Source organism: Arabidopsis thaliana, chromosome 5 (assembly GCF_000001735.4).
Source record: "Arabidopsis thaliana chromosome 5, partial sequence".
Taxonomy (NCBI): domain Eukaryota; kingdom Viridiplantae; phylum Streptophyta; class Magnoliopsida; order Brassicales; family Brassicaceae; genus Arabidopsis; species Arabidopsis thaliana.
In genome coordinates this window covers 8,756,980-8,780,140 of record NC_003076.8, presented here as the reverse complement: position 1 = coordinate 8,780,140, position 23,161 = coordinate 8,756,980, and the positions used below count along the sequence as shown (strand labels likewise).

General features: G+C 32.7%; 3 protein-coding genes and 1 long non-coding RNA gene across 6 annotated transcripts; 2 read left to right on the top strand and 2 right to left on the bottom strand.

Annotated features, from left to right (window-relative positions):
• Positions 1-301: 301 nt before the first annotated feature.
• On the bottom strand, positions 302-1,549 carry AT5G25290 (F-box protein (DUF295); the record flags this gene model as incomplete). Its single annotated transcript, NM_122438.2, has 1 exon — positions 302-1,549. One exon carries the CDS (start codon positions 1,547-1,549, stop codon positions 356-358), a length of 1,194 nt encoding a protein of 397 aa, NP_197911.1. The 3' UTR covers positions 302-355.
• A 1,355-nt stretch (positions 1,550-2,904) lies between these two features.
• Positions 2,905-3,215, top strand: AT5G03955. The gene has a single exon (NR_142720.1). It is a non-coding gene; the product is annotated as an other RNA (long non-coding RNA).
• Positions 3,216-3,546: 331 nt separating this feature from the next.
• On the bottom strand, positions 3,547-6,407 carry AT5G25280 (serine-rich protein-like protein). Of its 3 annotated transcripts, none has more exons than NM_001343916.1 (2): positions 5,097-6,352; positions 3,547-4,976 (listed from the first exon to the last, which is right to left on the bottom strand). In NM_001343916.1, exon 1 carries the CDS (start codon positions 6,257-6,259, stop codon positions 5,597-5,599), a length of 663 nt encoding a protein of 220 aa, NP_001332588.1. In that variant the 5' UTR covers positions 6,260-6,352; the 3' UTR covers positions 3,547-4,976; positions 5,097-5,596. The 3 variants fall into 3 exon arrangements, with proteins under 3 accessions (NP_001332588.1, NP_851072.1, NP_197910.1); NM_122437.4 differs by having other exon boundaries at positions 4,133-4,976; positions 5,074-6,349; NM_180741.2 differs by having other exon boundaries at positions 3,876-6,407.
• Positions 6,408-17,135: 10,728 nt separating this feature from the next.
• Positions 17,136-22,707, top strand: AT5G25270 (Ubiquitin-like superfamily protein). Its single transcript, NM_001343915.1, has 16 exons — positions 17,136-17,516; positions 18,117-18,258; positions 18,510-18,627; positions 18,813-18,884; positions 19,032-19,147; positions 19,278-19,349; positions 19,424-19,552; positions 19,636-19,705; positions 19,787-19,950; positions 20,307-20,471; positions 20,609-20,674; positions 20,764-20,887; positions 21,029-21,316; positions 21,543-21,880; positions 22,181-22,258; positions 22,350-22,707. Exons 2-16 carry the CDS (start codon positions 18,139-18,141, stop codon positions 22,356-22,358), a joined length of 1,929 nt encoding a protein of 642 aa, NP_001318644.1. The 5' UTR covers positions 17,136-17,516; positions 18,117-18,138; the 3' UTR covers positions 22,359-22,707.
• Positions 22,708-23,161: the final 454 nt, after the last annotated feature.

Here is a 23,161-nt window from a genome sequence, read left to right as displayed (position 1 = left end):
GTCATTGATGAATTTGGTTACACCAAACAATCAGTTTTTGCGTAAACAACTTGGTAAAATTTATCTTTTCTGCTTCCCTTGTGTTCCATGTTGAACATGGAAAGAGTCTATAGAAACTAACTGATTGTTTTTAAATTCAATATCAAATATTAATTTTTTCCCGGCAACTAATAGTTCAGTGTCTATGTTTATAATGTTTTGATTTATAAATGTTTCATTCACCATGTCAAGATTGATAACTAGGAGCCTTCAGGTCCCAAAACTGTTTTCAAAAGAAAAAGAAAAAAAATGATGACTAGGGAGAAAGTGTACAAGTCTCTTAAGAATCACCACAAAGGATGCAAAAAGAAACAAATCAAGACGGGAGAAACCATCGAGCATCCTTTAAGCTGGAGAGACCTGGGAAACGTTTGAGGGTCTTTGTTACAATATTGAACACACAGATGTCAGGAGATGAACGTTTCTGGTTAGCTACTCGATCATGGCGAGTGAAATAGATAGAGTTTGGTTCTATACCAAGGTCACTATCAGCAGGCACGGTGATACCCAAATCCAGAAGAAGCGCCTCGTCTCCTAACGAATCTACCTCAACAAGATTCTTGTAAATAACCTCACTCGGGGATGGATTAGGATCCTCCTTGTATAGAAAGAAGATCCTACGCCTTGTTGACTGCGAAAAGATGCTCAAGACAAACAAAACTTCTCCTGATGATGTAACAGCAATGTTATAGCTACACCAACACTTTGCATCATATACCAATTTATAATTCGTCGGACGACATGGCAATTGATAGCGTGATATTATATCATCATTCTTGGTCCTTATACCTTCTTGTCTAGACAAATCAAGTTTTTGAAGGTATTTACAACTCGTTGAGAGGTAAATATGGTCACCACGTTGTAGTACCATATCAGATATGTCATGTAACCCATAGTGTGTTGGCATCTCACGGTAATGATCTTCCCCGTTCTTGCAAAAGGCTAAAGAATCCATCGTATACTTGTTACGGAAGTACCATACAACAACGTACTCTTCTTTCTTCTCGTCTACCCACAAAAGACCTCTCAGATCCTTCGCATGATGGTGGAAAGAAGTGGGATATTCGGATACTAGCTCCTTGAATTTTCTAGCTCCAACTTTCTTAAGATTATATTTGTAACCTTTGAATGAATCTAGAGGTGGAAGATTGATCTTCTTCTCGCTAAACAAATCTATGATATAGAGATTGGATCTAGGATCAAGAACTAAGAACCAGTTACCTGAGTTTGCTAGGAATCGATACCTTGATAAGTCTCTCTTACTTTTGTAAACCCTAGCTTCCTCAGGGTTATACAAAGTACAATCACCATCATCTGAAAACAGAATCACCAAGGGAGATCTGGTTTTTCGGAGAAACGATTGTTTCGAACATGAATACCAATGCGAACACACGATCTTAGCGCGGTGGAGATCGACAAAACTCAAACGTTCGAACACTGATCTCAAGATGTCCATAGGAATCTCCGACCAGAGAGTCACCATGCTTCCTACTATAATCAAAGTATCCATCGCGTCTAACTTCTTGTTGAGTAAAGACTTTTAAGAGTTTCGGTAATGGAAGTTTGTGAAATTGTTGTGAAATGGAGATCTAGGTTAAATGAGAAAAGAGTAGGAGAATCTTTTGTTAATGGTTAGGTCAAGTTTCTTTAACAAGAAACGAAGGGTTTTCAATGCTCAAGTATTTTGGGCCTCTCGTTTACAAGAAGCCCAATGGCATGTATGAACTGGTTTTGCAAACTCAGGTTCTTATTTTCGCTGTGAAATGGTTTTGAATTTTTTAATTTTCAAACTTCATTGGTTTGAGACAAAAGTATGATTGAATTGGGCCTTCTTCTCAACCAAGTTGGTTCAAGTGGTCAAGATTACCAAGACGGATCTCCTCGCACGCAAACTCTCGTGATAGAAATAATATTATTTTTCGTGTTTAGTTATGATCTTTATTCGTTAGTTGTTGATGTATTGTTGAAAAATGAATAAATTGAAGAGCGTTGTTTTCGGAAACAAAAATAATATGAATTTAATTTCACTTAATTTATGTAGTTTTCACTTTTTATGAACGTGACTTCTATACCTTTTTTTTCCACAAAACTTTGCTAATCCATAAGTTAAACCTCACTATAAATTAGGACTACCAATGAAAGAGCATATCGTCATCGATATAGATGATGATCGGGTTACGTGACCGAAGATTGAAAAATCGAATATTAATTTGAACAACTTAATTAATAGGTGATATATACAAATGAAAACCTTATCACATACTTATGTATGTGGAGTCATACATGAGAAAGAGTTGACGATAAAATTTGAAGGAAAAAAACAAGCCTTCTAAGTTCTAACGATAAAAGCTTAAGAGTAATGAATGACTCCAAAAAATGGAAATCGTAAATTTCAAAAGGATTTGACATTTGGTGATGAAAATGGCCAAAACCAAAACAACACAAAAACAGAAAACCTTATCTCCTTGTGGTCTCATCCAGACATCACATGTGGTGTCATAAAATTGTTGTGGCTTGTGGGTCAAGAGTCCTTTCACATCCCAACACCTATTTCTTTGTCACAAAGACCTAATAAATTTGTTTTTTGCTTTGCTTTTTGTTTGGATGAATCATAAAGTGCATGAATGTATATGTAAATAATCATAGCCTGACATCATAATCCAAAGACATTATCCGATCATTTCATTTTATCTTTATCTTTATTTCCTAAAATATAGATACACATTCGGATAATAACATGTTGACGAAATTGATAGCAACATCGACATAGATAAGTAGGCTAAAAAATACTAAGCATTTTGGATACTTTTTGTTTTTAAAAATCATTTTTAATAAATTAAAGGAGACATCTAGTAGTTGCTTAGTTCGTGATGAGCTGTTATCGAGTGGATGAGAAATTGATAGCCTCAAGTGTACATCATGTATTGATTTTTGGTTTTTATCTGAAATTCCATTTTAATAAGGGAAGTCATTTGAAAGAGTATTGGCAGTTTTGTTTCAAAAGAAAATAAGAACTAAAAGATTGAAAATAGGATCTGATGTTCTCAAAGACGTCTTTAGAGTTCGTGTTTGATGAAGTTGAAAGAAGATTTGCGAGTTTGCTTCCACGAAGAGGTAAAAAAGTATTATACCAATACTCGCGCGGTTCACAAGTCGAGGAACCACCACTACAGAATAGTAATTGTACGTATGTTGTAGTAACTCTTAACCGAAAAGTCTTCAATGATCATATGTATTAGAATATAAATAATTTGTTTTGTTTTTCTTTCTTTTAGGGTCAGTTGGATTTGTTTTTGTTTTTTTCGCTAAAACATTAAACTTGGAGGTGACGATTTTAGCAAAATTACAACTTAAGATAGAAAATCTAAAGCCAAAGAATGACCCACAATTGACGAATCATTTGGGAAGAAAATAAGTACATAATTATATTTTACATAGTTCATATTGTATGGTCCAGCCTAGAAGCTCATATTTTGCCTCTTGCGGTTTGCTTTGTTAGGAGGTCGGCTGGACCATTACAAATATCTTATCTTGCAAACAACTCTAATGTCGATAATGATTACATCATACGTGAAAACAAAAATGATTACATCAATTATAATCCTGAATTGATTAAAATAATGTTGATGGCTTTGTTTATATGTATATTGAGATTGCGTATAATGAGAGCTGGCCCAACTAATATTTGCGAAGAATGATCAAACAAATAATGAATTGAAATTTGTGAACTGGGTAATTGAGCTACCAAATCTATATTTTTTGGCAACTAAAATGTGACCGCATATTTCTGCACTAATGACAAAAATATATGTCAACCATATCTAAGAAAAAAAATACTCAACCAAGCCCCAATTTTGTAGAACCCGAAACCAAAATCGATGCGATTTTTTAATTTCCAAAAGTATTGACCTTGTTAATATAAACAAAATGATCAGTTTTAAATCAGATAAAACTAGATCTGAAAATAACCAAGCACCCAAAATTCGTAGTGTTGACATCAACCAAATAAATAATAGCCAGCATAATTGGCCTATACCTCTGGTGGTCCTAGAGGAACTCTAAGAAAATCGTGATCGTTTTTTGCCTAAAACATTATAAATTTCGTATCATTTTATGATGTTTAGAAGAAAATAGAGTAAATCATATTCAACTTCCAAAAACAATGAGAAAACATATAGAAAGAGTTACAGATATATAAAAATAGTCAAGTAAACTAAACGAGTAAAGAAAGTACAGAATAATCCAACACAATCAAAACCAAATTAACAAAAAGTGCATCCATCATCTACCGTGAAGAAAAGGTTACACAGAACCTAGTACTTAGAGATTACGATATAATCAGTCAACTAAAGCAAACCTAAGGAGTATAGTTTATATTTAATTAACCAATTAATCAAGGGATCTATAAAATCGACCTATGCATACAATAGTATAATCCAACTTTAATCCCTCGAGATAAGGAAGACGTTGGAATCCCCAACGTAATCGTGTTGGGCTGTTCTCAATTCATCGGCCAGCTGTCCTTTTCTCATATATACCGTTCAAGAATCTTTTACTTTCCAAACTTACCCTCACGAATTTCATCATTTACCATATCCTTCTTGAGATATTTATGGTAAAAATATGATTTCATTGAATCTTTTCACTTTAACCTCAACCGTTTCAGGAATCTAAATCTGTGATTCACAAATTCCAGAGAAAAATCTGATTCCTTCGAATCTTTCACATTCTCCAGCTCCAAAACCAAAACCTTAATCGTTCCACGAATCAAAATCACTCATATTCGATCGTCCTTTATCAAATTCTCCGTGTTTTAGGTCATATATTTGATTTTTCTCATAGTCCAAATTCATTTTTCTTCCAAAGTCCACAAACCCAAAATATTCCAAAGTTGAACGTAACGGTTAAGTAATCATCTTCTCCTCATTGTACGAAACCTGAAAAAGACAAACCAAAAAAAAAAAAACAGATCAAACGTGCACAAAAAAAGTAAAACGAAATTAACCAAATAAATAAGAAACGGAAAATACATACCTGACACGACGAACAACACATACCTGGAGAAATAATAACGGAACACACATAACACACGACGACGGTTAACGGCAAACAGAACGGGTCAACGACGGAGAATAGAGAACGTTGACTTGACGGAACAAACTAACGGTGAAGGCAACGAACAATGGAGATGGAGAGATTTGCAAAGTTGAATCCAAACAATATTTACTACTAAGTCCTTTTCCAGATTTTAATTACCCAATTCGTCACTACTATTTTCCATTTTTAGATTTCTAGATACTTTCGACTTGCGAAATTTTTTTGTTCTGCTTCAATAAGCAATATGTGTATGTACAATGCATCATCATCATCTCATCTCCCACCCAACAAAACAAAAACGGTGTCGTCTTAGTCACCGTTTTACATAACTCGGTCCGGTATAACTCAGCTCCGAATTTGACTCGGTCCGGTATGACTCAGCTCCGATTCTGCTCCTTGATTCAACTCGTTCATGGCAGATCTGAGTATATCAAAAACAAGAACAAACCTGAAGAGAGATTCAAAGATCTTCTGCTTTCGACATAGATGCGAGTCTACTACGACGAGGCTCATAAGCAGATCTTCTCTTTAGTTGATGTGAAGATGGTCTAATCAAAGTAGTCAAAGCTCTTCGCACCCATTCACCTTCAACACCACCAATTCTCACAAGAGAATTCGTCATCGCAGATCGACGCATATTCAATCCATTCGTTGTATACGAAGCTGTACCTTGACCATGTGGATTCGCGACGTTCTTGTGTAGACTACACCGGAATGAACCAGGATGCGTTGTCGGAGAGCACATACATCTTCTCCTCGAATCCGGAATCTTGTGATGATTGCTAGGTTTGTTGGAAGAAACAGCGATGGATCGATTCGGTGATATAGATCTGTTATCGATTGAGTAACGAAACGATTGCGTCATCGGAGCTGATGTGAATAGATTCACACGCGTCGGAGAAGCAGATCTGTGTTGGTGGTGGTTGTTCTGATTGTGGCTGCTGAAAAACGCTGTAGACGGTGAGGAGAAACTTGAGCTTGTGGAAGAAGCGAAACCTGACGACGACGGAGATGATGACGGCATACGGTTTGAGTAAACGCCACAGAATCGACCGGACGGTGATTTGGATCGGAGCGAAGCAGATCCGTTTGATCTGGTGGTTCTAGAAGAAGTAATCGCCATTTTTGGAGAAGCTTCGAGAAGAAGATTGAAGAATATTTTAGAAGAAGGATTTGTTTCTCTCTTTAAGTGTCCCCTTAGGGTGATTGGTTCGGCAAACCTAGCGAGTCTCAGAAGACGAATTTATAGCTAAAGCGAAGAATGGCATTTTATGTAATTAACGAGAAAGTTCGTGACCTTTTTGGTGATTTTAGGAGATTTCTATGTGTTGGGTTAATTGACTTAACCATGGTTACACATGATGGGTTTGGGGATCTCAACTTGCCGTATTGAAAAGAATTGGATTCTGATCTAACGACTGAGATTGAGTTTCAGCGAAGTGCTTTTGTGGGCATTTGTGATGACTGCCACGTAATCAGATTCGAGAAACGGTCAGGTTGGGGATTTACGAAAGTACCCTGAAATAAATGTGAATAATTACGAATTGCCATTTGTCTCTGTTTTCATTTTCATTGACCCTAGTCGTCCACTGGGGTATCTTTTTCTTGAAGCAGATTGTTTTATCACTTTTTCTATGTTTATCTTCCCGCTATTTATTATTTGATGTAATGGTACCAATGAGATTATTTTTGTTGTTATACGATTATGCATGGTTAGTGAACAATAATATTAAACCAGAAAAAGTTAATTAACATTTGTTAGATAAACTGCTTTTGATAACTCAATTTAGCTTTTTCTGATTATTGCTTTACTTGAGAAATAAAGAGAGGATCTTTACTCATCGTAAAATTTTCGATAATTTTTTTTATGTTCACTGACTACTGATTTTGTTTTTCATATTTATAAATGTTGAGGATATTTTGATAGAGTTAAGTATTAAATAATATAAATATAAAGGAGAAAGGATTTATTCTACTCTGTAATATGTTTTGCGGATATTTTCTCTTATAAAACATACCGTGAAAATTAAGTGTCGGAATACAGTTTGTAAAAAGAAATGATAATAATGTACTTAGTAAAATAATATCAACCATAACTAGATTCAAAAAATTAATATCAATCATAACTAGATTTAAAATACATCGCAATATATCTAAACTTTAATTGGAATCAAACTATATTTTTCAACAAAAAACATAGAATTTAAGAGTCATTTTAGAGGTAAAAGTTGTCTTCAAACTTCGAGAAGCAAATCAAATTTAACATAAAGAAACCAAAACCAAAACGTAACAACTTCAAAGAGGAATAATTATTATTTTATTTTTAGATCAATTACAAAATTATGGTTTATAATGCATGTTTAAATTCAGTAAGTTATAATAGGATCATTTTGGTGGCATATGGTTTTAGACTTTTAGCTTCCTTTCACAGTTTTAAAATTAATAAAACTTAAGAAAATGCTAATTCACAGTCTAGCTACAAAGCAAAAAGCACACGTTTTGTTGTGATATTTTGATTTTCTACTGTCAAATGTAGATGAATCGTTTGGAAACATTGTCTCTGAACATAAAACCCTACGAATAATAATAGTTAAGCATCCCTTGTCCAACAAGGAAAGAAAAAAGAATTCATAAAAATGCGACTAATTAGACAATTTTTGTGACTACCATAAACATATTAAACTATAATCAACTAAGTACGACGTAGGTTGCATTTTAATCATTTAAATAAACCGGCTTTTTAGAATTCAAATTCCGATTCAAACTTAATTAATCGGTCTTCATAATAGTGCTATCAACTTCTTTCGGTTTGAAAGGTCGGCGAACCATCGACGTGTTTACATATTATAAATACATTTTTTGCTTTGTTAGACGTATGAAAATATTTTGTTGTCAACGTAGGACCCCTAACATACTGATACAACAAAATACAAAAATATGTAGTTCATAAGTCGGTAAAAGGATGTCACAATCTATAAATCCAGTGAAATGTATCATATTGGCAACAATCTTTTTTTTTTATATCATATATGACTATCCTCCAAATTTTGTTCATTTGTACGTGTCCAACAACGGATTAGTCACGCCATAGTTCCATAGTCATTACAAAATTTGATGTAACCTAATATATGACTATGCAATATATGTGGAAGTTGTCATTACAAATCATTGCCTTTACCGACATATTATAGTTTTCGTTGCTCTTGGTAAAATTTTACAAATTAACTTCCAACTTCGTCCATTGACTATGAAATAATCTTCCAACGTTATGTGGCAATTGCGACAAAAACGCATGAAGTTTCCGCAGCCAAATATGGGTTCGACTTTGCTGACTTTGAACAAAACAACTTACTGTATTTTTGTATAATTAACTAGATAATTCATTATTTTCTTATTAATAATGTTTACTTGACGATATAAAATGTAAAAATTGATGATGAGCACATAAATGCACATGGTGGTGATGAATGATAATGTTCCCAGCTGTGAGGGAGCGTGACTTCAACACAATTATGTGTCAGCCTGTTTAGATTTGGGTCGCAGTCTTCTTGCTAAAATCTATATGTGAAAATAAATTTTTTTACAGTCACTCTTTTTCTAGCTTTTTAGCCGCCATCTTTTCTGGTTTTTTATCACTTAAATTAGGCTATAAATGGTGATATAGACCGTACACAAAACCGCACTGCAACAGTATTGTAACAGTATCAAAATTTCTATATATATATATATATATATATATATATGTATTTTCGTTACTATTTGAACCGCACCACACTTCTCCCACACCACAAAACGCAGTCACTATTCGGACCCTTAGTCATAGTTTTCAAATTATTTTTTTTGTTTAAAAAAGTATACACAAAATAGGTAAGGTTTTATTTTCGGTTTAGTCAGCTGTTTTAATATTGTTTTACATAGCCACAAATCGATTATAATTCAGTGAAAGACGTTGAAGTGTGACTACAATGATTTGTTTTGACATTTACGAAGAATGTATATAAATAGGTACTGTGGAACTCAAAACTTTTTGAAAGTTATAATGGAAATTGATATTTTCATTTTTGGTTGATTGAAAATTGATATTTTTGTCACCATTCAAAAAAAAAAAGCTTCAACGATTACGTAACATATAATAAATCCAAAGAAGAAAAACTATATTGCAAAAATATCAAGAATAGTTTAATTTTAAAACTTTACGTTTTAATATTATTATAAGTAATGTTTTTTTTTCATAATCGAAGGTATTTGATAATAGTATTGTGTTAGCAAACTCGCTGTAGAAAATAGACTCTACAATTATTATTGTAAGTTAGACTTGTATACAATATGTAGGGGTGTCAAAATGGCTAACCCAACTCAACTCAACTCATAATCAAATGAGTTTAGGGTTAAATGAGTTATGGGTTGACCCAACCCATTTAACAAAATGAGTTGGGTCAACCCATAACTCATTTAATTTGATGAATTGAGTTGTTAAATGGGTTAACCTATTGAAGTAATAATTTAATTAATTATTATTATAAAAATAATAAATAATTATCATTATTAATTTATTATCATCAAACTTATGATATTTACGGATTCTACTTTTTACGGATTTACGTTTTTGACGATAAAATCATGGGTTTACGTTTTTGGCAGAAAAATTACGAATTTACATTTCTGGCGGGAAAATAACGGGTTTACGTTTTTGGGGGGAAAATCACGGGTTTACGATTTTGGCGGGAAAATTACAGATTTACGTTTATGGCGGAAAATTACGGGTTTAAGTTTTTTGCGGGAAAATCTCGGGTTTACATTTTTGGCGGGAAAATCACGGATTTACGTTTTTGGGGGGAAAATCACGGATTTACGTTTTTGGCGGGAAAATCACGGGTTTACGTTTTTGGCGGGAAAATCACGGGTTTTCGTTTTTTGGCGGAAAAATTACGAGTTTACATTTTTGGCGGGAAAATTACGGGATTTACCATTTTGGCGGTAAAATTACGGGTTTTCGTTTTTTGGCGGGAAAATTACGAGTTTACATTTTTGGCGGGAAAATTACGGGATTTACCATTTTGGCGGTAAAGTTACGGGTTTTCGTTTTTGGCGGGAAAATCTCGGGTTTACGTTTTTGACGGGAAAATCTCGGGTTTTTGTTTTTTGCGAGAAAATCATGGATTTACGTTTTTAGCGGGAAAATCACGGATTTATGTTTTTTGGTGAAAAAATTACGAGTTTACTTTTTCTCAATTTCATCGCTTGTATATTTAAGAAATTTGGAAAAATATTAATTTTATTAAATTGGTTTAGATGTGTTGGTTAAACTTAAATTGGCATTGGTTTAGAGATTTTAGTTGGTTTTATTTAATTTTACAAAATTTGATGGGTTAATTGGGTAAACCATTGAAACCATTAACCAATACAACCCAACTCATTTTACTCATCAAACCAATTGACTCATCAACTCATTTGACCCATCAACTCATTTGAGTCAAAATTTTCAACTCATTAGGGTTCATGGGTTGAGTTGAGTTGAGTTGACTCATGAATTTTGACCCATTTTGACACCCCTAACAATATGTAAATATGTAAAACATGTTCCTAGTCCAGTGAGAATTCAATCGTCTTTTAAAATGTATGAATCATGGAGCTTCAATAATTAGTGGTAAGTACATAATTACCTACCAATATTTGAATTTTTAATAGATGCATTAATCACGCAGACTTGTAAATAGTTCTCTTGTTTGGCCAGAAGAAGGAAGAGGTTGAGCTATATAGTTCCCAACGGACTAGTCTTGAAGCAAGTCTACGGCCTCTGAGTCAAGTCATGTGCTTTTACGACTTTTTCATTATAAGATTATTATAAGATTTGTCTTCGCGTAATTAATTTTGGTATTGACTAGATTAGGGCGATCGCAGAAAAAGCATCACAACAAAATATCTTTCTAGTAGGGTTACAAAAAAAAGATACTTTTTTTTTCTTTGTTAAAGGTAAACACTCTAAGAAATATCTTTTTAATAGTGTGACAAACAAAAGAAATATCTTTTTAATAGTAAAGAATTAAGATAATATTTTCTTTACGATTGATAATAATTTCTATAAGATTTTGCTGCTATCCCAAATTGCCACATATCAAAACCATAACGTTCACGTTGCTTAGGCTCGTAGCCTTCTACAACGAAAAGACCAATAATTTGTCCACACTAATTTCATGGCGTTAAGAAAAGTGTTAGAAAATCAAACTATAATGGACGCATTTATTAAATATGTGGTTCATTGCACCCATTGTAACGGTTAATTCCGACGAATCTACAAAACTTAAATTAAACTATACTAAATTAGGCTAATTAATAATGATTAGTAGTAAAAAAGCACAGCACAATGTTGTGTCATGTTGGGTAAAGTTAAGAGACAAGCAAATCTTTTAAGCAACGGCCTAACTATTAAATAATTTGACACGTATGAAATCCATTAAGACACATGTATCCACTTGCATCACATATCTAAATAGTGACATAAAATGGCAAATTTGTTTAATAAAACAATAGTAAAATAGTTACAAAAAATATAACCGTGAGAGATAAATTATGGTATATATAAAAAATTTAATATAATTTCGGAAGTAATAACAATCAAAAGTACTCTATATTTCTTCTATGCAGCAATTTTTTTTTATTAAGGGAGTTATCAATCTAACTCCGACAATGGAGTAGAGATATAACATGCGTCATGTGATTATATATCCATCCTCATTATTATCATCATTTACAATTCAAAAATTCCTGCTTGTGAAGTGTTTGTACGCCACATGATCAACCATTCCAAATTATGGTTAAGAAAACGGTATGTTCAATTCAGAAAATTGTATTATAAAATCTAGCATTATTCGAATAAAATAGTTTTGATTATACTATGATTGATGATTAAATAAGAGTCCCAATAATTAATAATATGGTAGAGAGTGGACAGTAGACTCCAGCTAAGCGATAAAGCCAATTAGGTACGCCTAATTATTTGATTAGTGAAACCCAAAGCCTCCGCTCTCGGGAGTCTTATCATTTTCTCCATTAACTATTCATCGAAATTCGTATTATCCTCCAATAATATCAACGTTACTCTTATTTTTAATCTTAAAACTAATCTTAACTTTTTCTTAAATAGTGAGTTTGATTTCGTGTATCCTAAATCTATACTTTTGTTTCTTCTTTTAAAATGAATACTAGATTTTAACTCACGGTATATCGCGGGACGATTTATTTTTTAAAAATAATATATATTAAAATTTGTAAATTTTATTTTTATAAAATATTTATATTTTACATTTTGTAATTATTATTAAGTAACGCTATACCAAGAATCCATAAGACAATTTTTAAAAAACTGAAGTTGTAACCCCAATTAAAACAGCATATTAATAATATTTTAAAATTTTATAAATATTGATTCAAATACATCTATCATATAATCCAATTCCAAAATAAAACCTGTTCTATAATTTCTTTACCCGTCCCGTGATTTTTTTTTAAAGAGTAATTTTTAAAATTTAAGAATTATTTTTATATATAAAAGTTTTGCAAATTGTATTATTCTCTAATACATTTATATTTTATAGTTTAATTTTATATATAGTAACATTATACATACCACATAATATTTTCGGTTTTATATAATTTTTTCTAAATTAAGATGATTTGATATGTTTAATATTAGTGGTCTTAAAAAATAATAAATTAAAGATTTAACCCGTATTGAAACGGTGGATTAATTCTATTTTACTTTTTTATTAATGTTGATTCAAAAACCCGTCACTCCAAATCCGTCTTGCCAAAAAGCCATTTATTTTATTAATATTAATTTTATTAATGATATGACTCTGAATTATAATCTAAACATTTTAGCTAATAAATAGGAGTACACCATATTTATTTAATAGGGGAATGTACCATATGACCCGAATGCACTTTTACCCAAATCCACCAAAAAAGTCTTGCAAAAATACTATAGAGATAAGAAACGATAGTCGGTTTTGATAGGTATAAGATTAGCAAATATATTAGTTAGCTTAAATTAGTTAAAGAATACAAATTGAAAAGGTATATTACACTTTATTCGAATATAGTATCAAAACATATATAACACAGAGATTTGATAAATTTTTAATTGTTGAATACTTTTTTTTTGTGCTAATTTTTATGTGATTAAGATTTAATTGATTTTGTATATAAAATATTAAATTGTTTTACGAACTTATTTGTTTATAATTTGTTAACAGATAGATATTTGAGTATTCAGTATATTTTGCTTCAGTTTAAGAAATCTTTGATGACCCGTCTTTAGATCCAATAAGCCCTATAATCTAGATATTAACCTGCAGTATACCGCATGTAGGCTTATATTTTAGTTAAACTAAAAACTTTTATTGTAAAGATGATTTAAAAATATATGATATTATTTTATTTGATTTTAAATGTATAGTAAACTGTGAGTTGTATATGTTTTGTTGATATTATCTATGTTGTTTAGTGTTTAAGATTATACACTTGTAGTTTGATTGTTAATTTAAGAGTTTCACCTGTAGTATACCATCTTGTATTAATATCGATCTAAACCCGTCAATTCTAAGATTTTTCAGCTTGTATTAAAAATTGAATCACATCATACACATAAAAAAATCTAATATGTTATTAATTATTATAGTATATAAGATTATAAATTTTCAATATAATATGTATGAAATTGAATATAAATATTTCAAATTATGACCCGTTACTCAGTAGAAAGTTTTCTTAAATCTATCCTTCACCCGTTATAATATTTTTTCATGTATTGAACAGTTTATATTCGTTTTTAAAAATTCAAATTATGGCATATGCGAAAAAACTCTAATTATTTTTGTATAATGATGATATTATTTTTTCGCAAAAATAGAATCATATAAAGATGAGAAGTGAACTATAATAATTAATAAAAATTAATATGATAATTTAGATATCAAATCTAATTTGTTGATTTTAATAGGTTATTTTTTTGGAAATTAATAATGTTTTTTGTTTTTTTAATTAAATTTAATTAATTAAAATTTAGATATCAAATCTTATTTGTTGATTTTGATTGGTTATTATTTTTGAAAATTAATAATGTATTTTGTTTTTTAATTAAATTTAATTAATTAAATTAGTATTTGACTTTTTAATCCTTAAAGAGATAAATTAATTTACTCTTTAAAATTTTATTTCTAATGGCATACATATGTAATTACTTACAAAAATTAAGGTTATATTTAAAATGTACTTCTCAAATAATATAGTAGGATAGGATTACCACCATTTCTTTATAAACCAATGGCTTGATATCTTAATAACTGTTCTGCCAAAAAAATTTGTTTTACTAGATGATAATCCGGACTATGTTTTGCCTGAATATATATTTGACAATTGATAATTTTTAAAATTAATAAACTTAGTTTAGAATTTTTAAAAGATATTTGATACAGTATATCAATGCCATTAACGGATGCTTATTGTTTTCTGTCAAGCTTGTACATGAAAAGTGTGAAAGACTTTCATACAAACAATGAAGGTCTTTTATTTAACAAAAAAACAAAGGCAATGAAAGTTTTTTTTTTGTTTCAAAAGGTGGTTGACATGTAAAGATAGCACTTGAATCAAAATTTACACATCCATTTAAGAAATCAAAAGTTCTGTGCTTAACGCTTCATGCCACCCATGACAAGTGACAACAAAGATTAGTTCTTTTTTTTTTTTGTTAAAGGACAACAAAGATTAGTTCCTAGTTCCTACACATGAAACTTTAAATCGTCTTTGTAAAAACGTATAAATTTTATTTATTGCAAAACGTCTGCTGGCAAAAGAATTTACTTTTGGGCGGTTGCTAATTTAGCCCATCAATAATTTTTAGCCCATTTATATTTGTTGACGTGACATGGGTTTAGAATTTTTATTTTTATTTTAATTAATGTGGATGGCTAATGTTACTGTGTTTTAGTCAAAAGAATAAATAAAACTATTTGATCCTATTGGTCACTCAACTCTTCTTATTTGACCAACGCCAAAAAGGAAAATGTTTTTCACAAAAACATCTTTATTCTAACAAAAATTACTTTTGTGGTTATCATTACTAAGTATTTTTGGTCGAACGAAACTTGTAATCATATAGAAACTCAAACCAGCTTCATCCTGGTATAATTCTTGAAGTTCACTGTCGTTGCAAGAACCCAACCGGTGATGTGGGAGTTCAACAACTAAGAAATTGTCATGGAATTCAACGATAATTTCATCAATTACCAAAGGAGATAATGGAATGTCTATTCTCATATATACCTAAATATAAACTAGAATATTATTATGATATTCAAGTATATGGAGTAGCTACATTTCGTTGATGTGGCCAACTATGTGGATGGATTGCAAAAAAGATGTGATTTACTTTACCAGACATTACAATAAACCACCAAGATTTGTGCTTCAATGGATGGTGAAGGATCCTAATAACCCCTTTAAATATAAAACATTATAAACTGTTAGACACGTTTTTTCAGAATTAACTAATAGTAATGTAAGTTGATTTTGTGTTTCATGTCATTATGAAGTAAGTCATTAGAGCTAGGACACTGTTCTAATTTCGTGTTGAACGTCTCATAACTACATATAGTTTAATGCTTTTAAAGTAGTCCTCAACAATTATCATAGACTGTTTAAACCAAACCGACCGAACCAATAATTTTAGTTTTTGGTTTCAATTTGGTTCAAAGTTATAAACCACTCAGTGAAATTCTAAATTGATTTTTGTTCTCGGTTATATGGTTTAGCACATCAAAACTGAACAATTTTTTTGTTCAGTTTAGAAAAAACCATATAAAAAAAATCCTAGATTTCTAATCATCATTTCACCTTCCTTATTTTCTAATCTCTTGTCTTCAGCTTGAGATCCTCCTTCTTCGTTCTTTTCTTATCTTTTTATTCACCATTGTTTTTTTTGAATCTTTTTATTCGGTGTTATGATATTTTTAGCGAAAACCCTAAAATTTGACGAGTTTGAGTTTGTTATATAACTTGGACTTTGATTGTATTGGAATTACCCAATTATTTTATTGATTTACTGTTGACTTTAGCCTATTATTCAAACCAAATTATAAAAAGTCTGTTATTTTATAATTGATTTTAAATCTTATAACCAAACCTAAAAATCAAGTTCCAAAAACAAAACCAAATCAAAATTTTATTCGGTTTAATTTGGGCAGAATTTTAAAAAATCGAAAAAACGAAAAACCAAAACAATTGAACCAATTAAACTGATTAAATTGAATGCCTATTGTTACTTTAAACAATAATACAATATCATATTAAGATCAATGAGACTTTGACCATCTTCATATTCACTTTCAAAAGATTTTCTTCACTCATCTTCATTTTCAACTACTAAATAAAGATTTTCTCTTATTTTATTTTCCTCTATACTTAGAAATCTCTATTTTTAGTTTACATTAACATTTAGAATTCTCCATTTTAAAGGTTGGAGAAAAACCCAACTCCAAAATAGAGTTATTCTAATTTGAAAGAAAATTGAACATATTTAAGAGCATCTTCAACTCATGTTTTTTTTTTTTTAATTTTGAACTTGGATTTCCCACCAATCCATTTCTCTGTTTCTTTTAATTCTATAACGAATATTTTAAATATATATTATATTTAGTTATTAATTTTTGTTATGAGCCTCTATTTATTATTATTATAACTTCAACCCAACTATTTTAATTTAAAAGATAAGAAACAAATTACCATATTTATTTTTAATCTGATCATTTATTGTATAAAAATTACATTACACAATATTAATAAAGAATTTAAAACATAGAAAATATGTCTTCATTCTCCATTTACTTCTAGAAAACAAAACTTTCATCAAACACGACAACGCTTCAAAAAATCACCTCATTTTTATTTCTAAAATAATATTGACATAAATTTGATTTATATGAAAAACCAAAATATACCAAATCTGAATAAATTAATATCCTCTTTACTAAATATGCCAAAGTCAAAGATATTTTTACTTTATAAACCTCTCCTATTATGCAAAAAACCAAATTTTATTTCTTACAATTCAGCAAAATTAAAATTCCTTGCCTAAAAATTAAAAATCATCAAATTTGAAATTACTTTTAAAATTATTACTCACGTGATAATAATAATATTAAAGCTGAAGAAAGGCAAAATTCAGAAAAAATCGTTTTTTTTTTTTTTTGCCAGGCTTCTCTCACTCTCCTTCGCCGCGGAATCGTCTCTCGGAGCCGCGAAAGGACTCTTAGGGTTAAAGATTCTTCCCCAAATCTCCTTCTCTCTTCCTCAGCTGATTTCGACTCCGATCAATTTTCTAGGTTTCGATTCATCTCCGTTACTAATTTCGTCTTTTATACCGTTTTGTTCGTTTTTCTAGGGTTTAAGATCGATTCTTCTGTTTTTTTTCTGTCACCGGAAGAGCTTAGAACTTTTCTGGTGATTTGATTGAATTTGATGAATATGGTTTGCTATTTATTAAGAGTTTTCGAAGTTGAGATTCCGTAGCGTGTTTATTGATTATGATCACATCTTTACCTGTTTTCTTTTCCGTTTCTTGTGGAGTTGGAGTAGTTAAAGACATGATTCTCCTCTTGATTTTGATATAAAGTGTCCATCTTTACGAATTTTCAGAGATTTAGTCAAGAATTTCGTCTTAGGCAAAAGCTATATTGCGGTTTCATTGTTTCTCCTGAAGTCGTAGTCTTAAGATTTCTACATGATTTGAACGAGTTTTATTGGCGTGGTGAAATTTTCTTAGTGCCGTCCATGAAAGTTTGCTTCTTTAGGGTTTTGTATGAAATATTTCTTCTATAGACTCGAAAAAGTGTTGAGTTTTGTCTCAGTGCTTGATGATCAAAGGTTGTTTTTGCATGCAGCTGATATAGCTAAATATAAGCTGATACTTTTATTGGTTCCAGGTGTTTGAAGGCATTTGAAAGGATGGGAGACAATGGCAAAGATGAAATTATGGTCGAGGCATCTCAATGCGCTGGTGCTATGGTTGAGATAAAGATAAAGACGTTGGATTCTCAAACGTACACCTTACGTGTAGATAAATGTGTATGAAAAACGAGCCATAGTGGTTTAGATTTCTTATGATGTTTCATTTTCTGTTTCCATGAACTGAGACTAGTACCTGTAAGGTCTGTCTTTCTTCGTATGCATGTGTTGCATAATGAAGTTTCTAATTACTAAAATCAATCCTTTGACTAAAATTGTGGAACTAATGCCTTATTTCAATACTCACTTGTTTATTTGTGTCCTAAATAGCCTTTCTTATATTTGCTTTCTGTTTTCTTGTTTTATCTCAGGTCCCTGTTCCCGCATTGAAGGAGCAAGTTGCCTCCGTTACTGGTGTCGTTACGGAACAACAACGCTTGATATGTCGTGGAAAAGTTATGAAGGATGATCAACTCCTATCAGCCTATCGTATCCTTTTTGTTCTTTCCAGCATATTGCCCCAGTTCTTTCTTAGAGTTTTCCTTTTCAGTTGTGATTTGTGAACCCTAGTTTGCTGATGTAGCCCTTGGTTTTGAATTCCTTGTTTACAATTCCAGTGTCGTATGGTAGACTTTTCCTTTTACCGGTAAAATTCCTTAATGGTTCCATCTTAGATGTTGAAGATGGCCACACTCTGCATTTGGTAGTCAGACAACCTGTATCAGAGAGTTCAACTAGTAATGCAGGTAGTTTCAAGTTCCCGTACAAATTTGTGGCCCCAAATACTGTTACTGAACATCTTTGAATTTCTATAATCATGATAGTTTAGCATTTACCAATGCTTTTTGTGAGACTCTATTTCAACATGCTGAGTGGAAATATTGTTTTTATAGCGGCTGATCCTGCTTTGAGTGCTGGTGACAGCCAGGGCAGTCAACGATCACGAGTTGTAGTAGGATCCTTCAACATTGCTGAACAAGCTGATGGAGTCTATTCAGATCTTGGACAGGTATACCCTCTTTTATCTGTTTGATCTGTTTTTATTTTTGTGTGTTGGATTAGATGTGATCCTTTTCCTTTTTTTTGACAATCAAAAATATGTGCGATCCTTTTCATGAGCTTTGTTTTATGTCTGGTAGATAGTTTCAGCTGTTCTGGGTTCACTTGGGATCTCTAATCCAGAAGGTGGTATTGAAGGGATCGATGATATGGTAATTGTCATATAATTTGCTGCATATTTGTATAAATCGTTTTTGGATGTAAGAGAGTTCCCTTTATTTGTCAGGGTCCTCTTCATGAGAGGCTGTCTCGGAGTTCTGGTCCTGGCACTGCAAGAGATTCTTCCGGAGGGCGATCTGCCACACCAAATGCTGTGGACCAGACGTCTACTCCCTTGGCATCTTCACAACCAGCAGTACGAGCTCCCTTGTTTCCATGATTACTCATTTTACATAATTTTTATAAGGTACATCATACGCTAACTTTTTACTACTGCAGGCGATTCCAGATTCGTTGACAACCTTATCTGAATATCTGAATCATCTCAGACAAGAGTTTGCTGCTAATGGTTAGACTAATTTTTAAATGTTTGGTTGTGTGTCCAAAAACAAGTCTCGAGAGTCTGACTGTGGGACTGTAATTTTTGCAGGTAGCAATGCTAATAACTTGCAAGATTCTGAAAATTCAGTGGGCAATGTGCAAGATTCTGCTTCTACTACTGGAGAGAGTCGGATTCCAAGACCATCTCATTTGGCAGAAGTGCTGCAATCAACAAGGCAATTGTTGATCGGTGAAGTAGCAGATTGCTTATCTGTATGCTCTTTTACTTTTATCTCATACATTCCTTTTGAGAAAGCCATTTGTGTCTTTGCTTATTTTGACAGTCTTGACCAATGCGGAAATTATTACATCAATTTATGGGACTCAGATAAACTCTTAACAGAACCTCCTAGCCCTGTAGACTTATTGTTTCCGACTTTTAGTACCCTGGGAACAACTGTATCTTCTTCGTGAATGTTGCAATGTTAGAATATTGAAGTTAGTAAGGCTAGTTCAACATTAGTGACATGCAGGGTTTTTGCTATCTTTTAACTGACTGACTTGAGCTGGCATTAGTTAATCAAATCCAGGGAAACAAAGAATAACCGTTTCGTATCTCTCTTTTGCAGAATCTTTCGAGGCAGCTCGTGGATCATGTAAATGTGACCGATCCGCCAACCCGAAGGTTGTGCCAGTCAAACATGCTTCAATCAGGATCCCTCTTGGAGAGTTTAGGCATTTCACTCCTGGAGCTTGGCCGTGCCACCATGATGCTTCGTTTGGGACAAACACCTGTGCGTATTCTTTTGCTACATATTGTGGATCTAAATCTTGCAATTTTTATTATTGATGCATTAGTTTGCATATGATTTTGTTCACAGAATATGATACACCCATACATCTATATGACACTTGTTATGTTACATGTCAGGATGATGCTGTTGTTGATGCTGGACCTGCAGTGTTCATATCCCCTACAGGGCGAAATCCCTTGCCGGTCTATCTATTTGTTACTTTCTTTCACCATTACCAGTGTGTCCACTTGTCCTGCTCACCTTACCTTTGTGTTACCTTTAACTTTTGTAGTCACACTCCTCTCGGCTGGGCACGAGTATTGGAAGCTTACAAGCAGGAACCGCACATTCTAACCCCTTTGCGGGACAATCACTTGCCTCTGCCCCAAGAAATATTGAGATAAGAATACGTACAGGTAAGAATACGTACAGGTGCTATTCATATCCGTAATTTCGAAGTATTAACTGTTCTTTCCTGCTATATATTGAAAAACTTCATATTAAGTTCCTTTTTTTAATCTTATATCTGGATTCATCTTGGTGATGTGTTATATTAGGATCTTGGGTGCCCGCCAGTGGGACCAACCAGAGAGAGGAAAGTACTACACAACAAACCCCTGGGCAGACAATCCCTTCTACACCCAGCAGCACTACTGATCCTGCCCCCTCAACGAGAGGTCCATCTGAACCTCTTCGAAATCCTGTGGCCTTAGTTATACCTGTTGTTGCTCGATATCAGCAGATATCTCTTGGTGGACGTAGCTCTACTGGATTGGATGGTGTACATCAGCCTGTTACTGAATCTTCTAGGCAGCCACAGAGCGTCGGTACTCCAGGAAGAGAAGGTTAGTTCTAATATAACTTCCCTACACTATTGTACTGATTTATTTGTTGAATTGTCGATAAGAGAAAACTTCACGTCTGTTACCTTTTATTACTGGGTTGTCTCATATTATGTTTGATTTGATGTTTCCCTTGGTTGTTTTGGCTTCAATCTTCTTAGACCTGGTAGATGATGTGTTACCTAAACGCAGGATATGTCATAAATCTTTGCTTCTATGAAATATGTAGGTGATAGCAGTGCTTCTCCTGGCGGTCGGGGTTTGTCTGAATTGAGAAACAGAATCCATCAGTTTTTGAGGCCCTTATCTCGTCGAGAAAACCAAGCCGGGAGCACGGAGTCTCAGGGTGCAGCAAATCCCTCTGCCACAGCGTCCACAGAAACAAACGAAGCAGTTGCAAATGCACAAGTAGAGCCAGCAACTACGACAGATGAAGGGAATTTCATATCGAGTGTTCTTCAGCAGATCATGCCGTTTATATCTCAAAACGTAGCCTCCTCAAGCTCAGGTGAAGCTGCTACAGGCAGAGGCAGCAATAGTAGACAAGCCTCTTCGAGAGAGGCAGAGGTACCATTGTTTTCACCTTTTAACATGTTACTTATTTAGTTATTTCCTTAGAAGCCTTATGCAACATGCTAACTTGTCATTTACTTGTGGTGAATTCGTGTTGGAGTAATTAGATAGTGAAAGAGATTTTATTATCGTAGAGCTTTGGTTGTGTATAGAATAATACAGATGGGTAGGAGTAAAAGTGGTAAACCTTATCAAATCCGGTGCTTAGGGGTTAGTAAAATCTGATAAATGGTAACTGGTGAGAATATACAAATGTGTTAATGAGTGTCGGTTGCGGATAAATTCGAGGTGCAGGAGGAGGAAGGTACAGAGCGAGGGAATTCAACTCGGAGACCTGAACCACCATCACCTCCAGAGTCAAAACGTCAGAGGGTAAATATGAAGATCCATTTGGTTTATGATTCATTTGGTTTGTGTTTCATTTGGTTTGTGTTTACTTAAACATGTGATGATGTTTATGCAGAGAGAGTGAGAGATTGTTGGAGCAAAAGCGAAGAGTGGAGAAGCACACTTTTTGAAGAACGATAGTCTTTTTTTTTTTTTCTTTTCACTTGTGGTAATTTATTCTGAGCTTTTGATTGTTCGTTCAAATGGTATTGGTGGTGTTAGCCAAAAGATCTCCATTTTTTTCTTTTTTTATCTCCACTGCCAACATTTTCAGAGTTTGTACTCGAATAATAAACATAAGTGCATATACATAGATTAGTACTGAATTATATAGGGGAGGCTAAAGCATGAGAGTCAAAAGTGAAGTTTGGTAGCCAAATAATAGACTTTGTGTTTAAGGACCACAAGGACAAGTTTCTCCAATGGAACACTTAAGCTTAATGTTTACAATAAATGTGGTCGAGGTTAACTCTTCGGTGGACAAAAAAATTGGTTTTGAGCATTTTTAACTTGCAGGTTAATTTGTCATTCTAACAGAGCTCCGAGCAACATTCCTACGAAAGCAAAAACCACAACTTTGCGACAAATACCCTGAAACGGAAACAAGGATATTATTACCTTTGGTAAATAGTAAGATCTCAGTTGTTTTGATGACTTTTTGTTTGTGTATTTTCAAGATCTTGTAATTCCCTCAACGTATTGCAATTTTAGAGCATGAACCTTGTATTATATACCAAACCAAAATAATATTGGTTGGCACTCTTATAGAACCGAACTAAACCGAAAAACTTAAGAAACCCGAAATGTTTTAACTTTTAGTAAAAATAGTAAAATTTCATCAAACAGGGAACAAAATTAAAGAGAGTAAAAGCAATTTAGAACTTATAA